Source organism: Gobio gobio (assembly GCF_949357685.1).
Source record: "Gobio gobio genome assembly, chromosome: 11".
NCBI lineage: Eukaryota > Metazoa > Chordata > Actinopteri > Cypriniformes > Gobionidae > Gobio > Gobio gobio.
The window spans coordinates 57,032,464-57,042,463 of NC_137104.1; the positions used below are offsets into that span (position 1 = coordinate 57,032,464).

Consider the following 10,000-nt stretch of genomic DNA (forward strand, 5'->3'; position numbering starts at 1 on the left):
CTCACACACACTCACTCTTGAACTGTGGGAACATCGGCACCACGTTTCCAAGTGTTAGAGCGTCGAACTGATCTTCAGACGAGCTGTTCAGATCTGCAAACACACACCGGTCAAACACACACACCTTTACTCAGACGCTCACAGAACTTTATTTCTATTATAACATGTGTTTAGAGCACAGATGATTGACACACTCACTGGGCGGATACAGGAAGCCGTACGTGACGTTAGTGCTGTTGTACTGCTCACAGGTCGCGCTCTGATTGGCTGGAATCCTGACGTCCGCCCGGAGACAATCTGAGACGACCGGAGAACTTCCAGCCTACAGACACACAAGCAGATCTGCAGTTATTCTGCTGAAAACATGAGTCACCGTGTTGCTAGGGCGTTGCTATGCAACTGCTACTGTGTTGTGAATGGTTGCTAGGTCACTGCTACATGGTTGCTAAGGTGTTCTGGGTTGTTGCTGTTCCCTTTCAAGGGAACTCACACTGCGTCGAGAATAGTCAAGTCAAGTCAAGTCAACTTTATTTATATAGCGCTTTTAACAATGCATATTGTCTCAGAGCAGCTTTACAGTGTTAAACAGGAAAATAATGCAGCATAATTTTATTCAGCCGTATAGCCATTCCAGAGAAAACGGTGATGTCAGTAATTTAGTTTATATGGTTAATTTAGTTTAATAATTAGATTTATTTGGATATTTAGTTGAACATGTAGTGTCTCCAACTGAGCAACACAAGCCAGAGGAAACCCAAACCCCATCAGGAGCAGAATGGAGGAAAATAAACCTTGGAGAAACCAGACTCAGTCGGGGGGGCAGTTCTCCTCTGGCCAATTAACAAACAGCGTATGATTATTATTCTGGCAACTTTATAGGTCAGAGGTCATAATAGATCAGAATATTCGAAGGATCAGAGTCATCACGCCGGAGACGGGTTTATTGAGGATGCCGTGACGATGAGGCAGTTTCAGGAGGAGGATAATCACGGTCTCTCACACACTTCAGGGTCATGTGTTGGTCATGTGTCGGTCATGTGTTGGTCATGTGTTGGTCATGCGTTGGTCTTGCGTTGGTCATGAGTTGGTCATGTGTTGGTCATGTGTTGATCATGTGTTGGTCATGTGTTGGTCATGTGTTGGTCATGTGTTGGTCATGAGTTGGTCATGTGTTGGTCATGAGTTGTTCATGTGTTGGTCATGTGTTGGTCATGTGTTTGTCATGAGTTGGTCATGTGTTGGTCATGTGTTGGTCATGTGTTGGTCATGAGTTGTTCATGTGTTGGTCATGTGTTGGTCATGAGTTGGTCATGAGTTGGTCATGTGTTGGTCATGTGTTGGTCATGTGTTGGTCATGTGTTGGTCATGAGTTGTTCATGTCTTGGTCATGTGTTGGTCATGTGTTGGTCATGAGTTGGTCATGTGTTGGTCATGAGTTGGTCATGTGTTGGTCATGTGTTGGTCATGAGTTGTTCATGTGTTGGTCATGTGTTGGTCGTGTGTTGGTCATGTGTTGGTCATGAGTTGGTCAAGTGTTGGTCATGAGTTGTTCATGTGTTGGTCTTGTGTTGGTCATGTGTTGGTCTTGTGTTGGTCATGTGTTGGTCATGTGTTGGTCATGTGTTGGTAATGAGTTGGTCATGTGTTGGTCATGTGTTGGTCAGTTGGTCATGTGTTGGTCATGAGTTGGTCATGTGTTGGTCATGTGTTGGTCATGTGTTGATCATGTGTTGGTCGTGTGTTGGTCATGTGTTGGTCATGAGTTGGTCAAGTGTTGGTCATGAGTTGTTCATGTGTTGGTCTTGTGTTGGTCTTGTGTTGGTCATGTGTTGGTCATGTGTTGGTCATGTGTTGGTAATGAGTTGGTCATGTGTTGGTCATGTGTTGGTCAGTTGGTCGTGTGTTGGTCAGTTGGTCATGTGTTGATCATGTGTTGGTCATGTGTTGGTCATGTGTTGGTCATGTGTTGATCATGTGTTGGTCATGTGTTGGTCATGTGTTGGTCAGTTGGTCATGTGTTGGTCATGTGTTGGTCAGTTGGTCATGTGTTGGTCATGAGTTGGTCAGTTGGTCATGTGTTGGTCATGTGTTGGTCAGTTGGTCATGTGTTGGTCAGTTGGTCATGTGTTGGTCATGTGTTGGTCAGTTGGTCATGTGTTGGTCAGTTGTTCATGTGTTGGTCATGTGTTGGTCAGTTGGTCATATGTTGGTCATGTGCTGATCATGAGTTGGTCATGTGTTGGTCAGTTGGTCATGTGTTGGTCATGTGTTGATCATGTGTTGGTCATGTGTTGGTCATGTGTTGTCAGTTGGTCATGTGTTGGTCATGTGTTGGTCATGTGTTGGTCTTCTCTGGGCGCAGGTCCACCATCTGATCTGGATCCGGCCCGGATCCGGCTGACTGCAGTAAACCTCGGGATAAACAGAGAGACTATCATTAGCGTAGATGCCGTTCTTCTGATGATGTCACGAGTACATCAGGTGTTATGGGAAGTGTTCCCGGTTCCGGCTGACCTAGTTAATGCAGCCTAACAATCATTTCATTGAGAAATATAGAGGTCCCTCCCCAGCGGGTTCTAGTTCGGTTGCTCCGGTCATCCGCTTCAGGACTACTCGAGTGATGCTAGAGACCAGACTCGAGACAGTCCCTCCAGAAAAACGCCATTATGCTATTGCATGATTTAATGCATAATCAGCCAAAGTTCGCATATTTATGCGGGGGCCACATTTTTTTCAAATACGCTGCACTTTTGCAGCATAAATTGCCTATTTCCGCGTGCAAAATATGCGGGGCTGGCATGATTTCATAATCCCTGCATTTTCGTTGCAAAAAAGTCATATATATTAGCAGAAAGTTGAAAAATGTTTGTTTACTTCACACAAGAGCCGCCCATTTACCCCTGTTGCCATGGGAACGTTTTGAAGTGACGTAATTACCCGACGCGAACGTCATCGAAAAGCTGCAAACCCCGTGGATAAACCATAGATATCGCTGAAACCATAGATATCGCTGAAACCATAGATATCGCTGAAACCATAGCTGAAACCATAGATATCGCTGAAACCATAGATATCGCTGAAACCATAGCTGAAACCATAGATATCGCTGAAACCATAGATATCGCTGAAACCATAGATATCGCTGAAACCATAGATATCGCTGAAACCATAGATATCGCTGAAACCATAGCTGAAACCATAGATATCGCTGAAACTATAGATATCGCTGAAACTATAGATATCGCTGAAACCATAGATATCGCTGAAACTATAGATATCGCTGAAACCATAGATATCGCTGAAACTATAGATATCGCTGAAACTATAGATATCGCTGAAACTATAGATATCGCTGAAACCATAGATATCGCTGAAACCATAGATATCGCTGAAACCATAGCTGAAACCATAGATATCGCTGAAACTATAGATATCGCTGAAACTATAGATATCGCTGAAACCATAGATATCGCTGAAACTATAGATATCGCTGAAACTATAGATATCGCTGAAACCATAGATATCGCTGAAACTATAGATATCGCTGAAACTATAGATATCGCTGAAACCATAGATATCGCTGAAACCATAGATATCGCTGAAACCATAGATATCGCTGAAACCATAGATATCGCAGAAACCATAGATATCGCTGAAACCATAGATATCGCTGAAACCATAGATATCGCTGAAACCATAGAAAATCGCTGAAACCATAGATATCGCTGAAACCATGATGAAGTATGCAAATTCCCATTTGCCAACAAAAATACGTATTTCAGCAGTTTGACACGCGATCCCAATCATGAATCGACTCACTGATTCATAACGCTTCGAAGCTTCATGATGCCGTGTTTTGAAATCGGTCATCACTATATAAGTCGTTATTTAGGGTTTAGCACAAAAACTATTCTCGTCGCCGCTGTAGTGAGATGGACTTTGTAACTTTAGTCTTTAGTGTCTTTTAAAGCTACACTGTGTAACTTTTTTAGTCTATTCTTAGCTAAAAACACTTAGTTCTTTCAAAAATATATGTGCTCATTAATGTATATTTACTTCTTTCAAGTAATAAAGTATTCTCGTAAGTTTATAATATGCCATTGAAAATACATAAGGTAATGGGATCTAACGGTGGTCGCCATGTTGCCCCTCCATCTTGAAAGTACATTAGCCAAAGAGGGACATACCCGTAAATTCAAGCTTCGCCTTTCGCGTTTTAACCGGTTTTAACACTGTGCGCGTCAACTTGTTCAGACTTGTCTGGTGCATGCGCAGAGAGTTTTCATCTCAGCAGCTCCAGTAACAGAGTTATACGGAGTTTTCCTGGCTTGTTTATTCCTCAAAAGTCTGTTTTTCCTTGTGTGGTATTTCTGTGCGTTAATAACTCCGTAAGTAATAATAGTTATTGTCATTGTGGATGTGTTTCAGAGTGTGTCATCATGTTATTCAGTTGATGTCACATCAGAAGTATTTTTGTGTCAACATACAATAGCGTAATGCTCACCTATTTGAATAGTCATTCAGTTATTAACAATGTTTATTCGTTTATAAAAAATATTTGCTTGTAATGTATGTTGATGGAAATATGTATCAGGTCTGATCGGCATATTAACACTTGTTATACAGAGCTAAACCTGCGCACACACTTTTGTAACCCGACACCGCTTGTTAGCAGCAGCAGCGGCAGCTCCGCTCCTTTTAATGCAGCTGCATTTAGCGCCTATGGTACAATAAGCTCTGGTTTACGGTTACATTATACAAATGTAACTTATAAGTATAGTTATACATTTCTTAACTGTGTATATTCTGTCATGTCATTATCATGTATATTTACCATCCTAATTTGTTCTCTCACAGAAACCACATTTATGTACATATCCATGCAAACCTGTTTATGCCTTGCAATTGGATGACTGAATAAACATTACTATCATCAAAGTTCACTCTGGATTAGCTGCAGTTCTTCCTAGCCGAATAATTAGGCCAGTTGAGTTCCAACCATCCCACTGCGCACAGAATATCCCACAGGCACCGTGTCGAATGTGGACGAGGTCGAACTGGAAGCCATATTAATCTTGGACTAAATCGGCCACCGTAGGAGTTAAAACGAAATCGGAATTGAACAGAACAGAAACTAAAATTCACTGGATGGTCATATACAAGTTCACCACTAGATGGGGGAAAATATCACACAGTGTAGCTTTAAGGGTCTTGAGAGTGTAAAGTTGAGCCAATGGAGGCCTTTCAGAGCATCAGATTTACACTAAAATATCTTCATTTGTGTCTGAAGATGAACGGAGGTCTGACGGGTGTCCAACCACATGGGGGTCAGTCATTAATGACACAATTTACATTTTTGGCTGAAATAACCCTTTAAGAGATTGCACTTTGTGCATTGGAAGCACTCAAATGTCTGTTTTGTAAAGCTACCTCTGTAAAACAGGAAGTTATTTATTCATTTTTTCAGAAGTTGTAGCATATTCCTTTTGTAAAGCGACAGAACTTGTTTGACTCAATGTTTTGTAAATTTGTGCCATGTGTTTATTAAGGTCTTCAATAAAACAAGATGAGAACTTAAATATTTCCAGCACTTTCTGTGATGTAGTTCCCGCAAATTCATCGCATAAAATTGCATAAATATCCCGCATTTTCCATCGCATTTTTTTAAGAAAACGTGCCGCATAATCAAGGATTTTTGTCCGCAACAATCACAAAAAAAAGCTGCATTTTTCTGGAAGGACTGTCAAGAGGCTGGAAGTCTTTTCGGGGTAATACGGATCTGAGGACTGTCAATATCTTCAAGAAGGCTGTGTGAGGGCAGTCAACACCTCATTATACGGTGCCTATTTCCCTTCAGTTGCCCTCAGGGGGCCGTTCTGCCAACCTTGTGTGCTTCGGGGTGCAGCGGTCTCCAATGAGCTCGTATCTCAGTGTCCGCCCAGAGATGCTCGCTATCTCCGTGGAGGGTCCCAGAGCTACCGAAAAGGGTTACACTATTCAGTTTGGATCTCACCTGCCCAGAGTTGTGGGGTCCTGCCCACAGTAGTAGGCCTTGAGTAGGCTCTGGTCATGGAACAGGATCATTCCAAAGGAGGATGGGGGGTTGGGTCCCATTTTGGATCTGCCTTTCTGTACCTTTCAGTTGTGCAGCTCAAGTTCAAAATGCTCCCGTTGAGACAAATCGTGTTACATATCAGGTCCGAGCACTAGTTTGTCATGATAGATCTCAATGACACACACTGCCATGTATCCATCCTTCCTAAACACAGGAAGTTCCTGAGGTTTGCTCACGGGGGGCGAAGCATACCAATACCGGGTTTCTTCCTTTCGGAGCAAGATAGCTAGGCCAGTCACTCACAGGTCTGATGGCAGGGACACCCTTTGGCCTGCTGTACATGGGACCTTTGCAGTAGCGGCTCAAGACCAAGGGGTTTTACGGAGGGGCAACCCATTCCACATGATCATGGTTACGCACAGGTGCTTTGTACTTTGGTTATGTGGAAGGAGCCTTGGTTATTATCCCAGGTTTATGTGTTGGGAGCTTCTCGTCATCTTGTAATGCTTATGACGGATGCTTCCCTCATGGGCTGGGGAGTGATCATGAATGGTCGCTCAGCTCAGGGTCTGTGGAGGGGTCATCATCTCTCTTGGCACCTGGTGATGATGGATCAGGCTCTACATCCCTGGGCACCAAATTCAGTGAGCAGGACATCCTGTCGAGATGGGGACTGAGGCCCGGGGTACGGAGACTCCACTCCTGGTCATCGACTCAGGTCTCTCAACTGAGGTTGTTGAGACCATGCTTCACTCCAGAGCTCTCTGCACGAGGAAACCGGTGGAAATCATCAGCTGAATCCGGTTAGCTGCCCGTTTGGGGTAGTCCTGGAAGTTCAGCAGGATATATCAAAACCGAGGCGTTTTGATATACTTTGATGCTTAGTAATACTAGAGGTTTGAGTGTGTGTGAGTGTGTGATTGTGTGTGTATGCGAGTCACAGGGATTCCACTCCACTGGTTTGAGTCCTATATCACAAGTAGGTTCAAGGTTGCCCAGAGAGAGGAGGTATCCAAAGCACATCCGCCGACCACAGGGGTTCCTCAGGGCTCAGTGCTTGGACCTCTCCTCTTCTCCATCTACACTACTTCACTGGGACCCATCCTTCAGGCACATGGCTTCTCATACCACTGCTATGCTGATGACTCTCAGCTCTACCTTTCATTCCAACCAGACGACCCCACAGTACCTGCACGAATCTCCAGCTGTCTGGCGGACATCTCGGCATGGATGAAAAAACATCACCTGCAGCTCAACCTGGCAAAGACTGAACTGCTCGTCTTCCCGGCCAATCCGACAATACAACACGACTTCGCCATCCAGCTCGGCTCATCTCGGATCATCCCTTCAGGGTCGGTCAGAAACCTTGGTGTAATCTTTGACGACCAGCTGTCCTTCAAAGACCACATTTCAAAGACGGCTCGCTCATGCAGGTTTGCGCTCCACTACATCAGGAAGATCAGACCGTTCCTAACAGAACATGCAGCACAGCTTCTCGTCCAGGCCCTGGTCATTTCTATGCATTTCTATGCAATGCAAAACTCCAATAATGAAATGTTAAATAAAACAACTATTTTTATGCATAATCTACCTTTATATTTAATTTACCAATGTCTTGCTGCTGACCTTTGATGATGAAAATTGCTAGATTTATTGTTTTTATTGTTAAAACTTTGTTCTCTTGCATCCTATTCTACCCCCATATCCACAATGGAGCTGCTCCCTCTAGTGTTCATGAGGGAATCTGCATTTTTACCTCAGCCTGGGGCTTATTATTTCAATTTTGGTATGAAGAGGTCTTTACTGTTGCACAAAAATATAACTTTTTTGTTATAAAAACAAAACAAAAACAAGCCCAGCCCAGGTGAGAAAAAGTAATGCAAAAGTAACGTAATGCATTACTTTTCTTAAAAAGTAATTAAGTAACTCAATTAGTTACTTTTTAAGGGAGTAACGCAATATTGTAATGCATTACTTTTCAAAGTAACTTTCCCCAACACTGATCCAGAATGCAGCAGCATGTCTTATCTTCAACAAACCCAAACGGGCCAACGTCACACCTCTCTTCATCTCTCTGCACTGTCCTCATCTTAAAAATAAAATAAAAAAATAATTTTCCTCATTTTCCTTCTATTTTCCTCTACTTCTTCCCTGCCCTAGTGTATGATGCTTGTAAGTCGCTTTGGATAAAAGCGTCTGCTAAATGCATAAATGTAAATGTAAATGTGAGTGTGAGTGTGTGTGTTCTGACCGTTCTGTCCACAGTGAAGGAGCTCCAGACGGGTGTGTGTGTGTGTGTGCTGTAGGCCGTGATGAAGCCGTGTTGATTCAGCACACAGTATTCAGCCTCCGACTGCAGGACCCGCGGACGGCCAAACAACAAGTGCCTTCGCTCACTATCAGCCACTGCATATATAATAACAACACACAGATATTATAATGTTTACGGTTTCGTAAGTCATTAAACTGTAAAGCTAAAACATTGAGGGAAAAGAGTACGACGCCCATGTTTTGTTGACACAATTAATAATCCTCATTTCAAATGCAGTAAGAAGGCTAATTTTACATCATAATCAGTTCACACACACACATCTGAGTCAACGAGTCGTGCGGCTGAGCCTGAGCCGCGGAAACTTTCTGCTGAACTCTATCGGCTTCACGTAATCCACTCTTATCTCTTATCTCAGGCACGTACTGATCATACCAGGGTCACGGATCCTGGGAATCAAACCCACGAGCGACTGAAGAGGCGAAACACTTGAGATGCTGTGAGAGAGTGTGTGTGTGAACTTAACTCACCTTCAGGGTCAGTGAGATTCAAGCGCTGGTTGATGTCACTTCCACTCTGAAACACAGATCACATGATCACACTATTGCAACGACTGTAAACAATGAAGCCGCTTTGTCGTGTTTTTTATTTTCGGTTATTATATACACTCACCTAAAGGATTATTAGGAACATGTACCATGTAAAAATGTACCAGAGTACTATGCACGTGTTAGAAATGTCCATAGTCACTCCACACGGGGAAGTAGCACAGATATTTACCCTTGTAGATTTAAGAGTTCATTAGGGTTGAATTCTTTTGTATATACTAGTGCAATAGCCTGGAATGAGTTACCTTGTTGTATGAAGCAGATAAAAGTAGAAAGTGTTTTTAGAAAGGAAGTAAAAAAATGGCTTTCCTATTATTAATCAAAGGGGATGTAATGTGAGATTCTGAACTTGATGTTAATTGTTGTACATCTATGATCTGCTCTTCCATTTTGTAAACACAGAGGACCACAATGGAAATATGCCTTTGGCTTTTTTTGTGCTTTTATCCTCGGCAGTTGTTTTAAATGTTGTATGATACATTTTTGTAAAAAAAAATTAAATTCCTGTCCAATAAATCAAATTAAAAAAAAATACTAATACTGAGTTTGACCCCTTTGGCCTTCAGAACTGCCTTAATTCTACGTGGCATTGACTCAACAAGCTGCTGAAAGCATTCTTTAGAAATGTTGGCCATATTGATAGGAGAGCATCTGCAGTTGATGGAGATTTGTGGGATGCACATCCAGGGCACGAAGCTCCCGTTCCACCACATCCCAAAGATGCTCTATTGGGTTGAGATCTGGAGACTGTGGGGCCATTTTAGTCCAGTGAACTCATTGTCATGTTCAAGAAGCCAATTTGAAATGATTGGAGCTTTGTGACGGTGCATTATCCTGCTGGAAGTAGCCATCAGAGGATGGGGACATGGTGCTCATAAAGGGATGGACATGGGCAGAAACAATGCTCAGGTAGGCCGTGGCATTTAAACCATGCCCAATTGGCACTAAGGGGCCTAAAGTGTGCCAAGAAAACATCCCCCACACCATTACACCACCACTACCAGCCTGCACAGTGGGAACAAGGCATGATGGATCCATGTTCTCATTCTGTTTACGCCAAATTCTGAC

The 10,000-nt window shown here is 43.0% G+C and overlaps 1 protein-coding gene across 1 annotated transcript in view; it reads right to left on the minus strand.

The window, feature by feature from the left end:
- Window positions 1-10,000, minus strand: part of LOC307133536 (venom phosphodiesterase CdcPDE) — a gene marked incomplete at both ends in the record, with an annotated part of 53,389 nt that overhangs the window by 11,424 nt on the left and 31,965 nt on the right. The window contains 4 exons of the mRNA XM_079828616.1: window positions 16-93; window positions 199-322; window positions 8,307-8,461; window positions 8,855-8,900. Of these exons, the coding sequence (XP_079684742.1) occupies window positions 16-93; window positions 199-322; window positions 8,307-8,461; window positions 8,855-8,900 (403 nt within the window). The remainder of the gene's footprint in view (window positions 1-15; window positions 94-198; window positions 323-8,306; window positions 8,462-8,854; window positions 8,901-10,000) is intronic.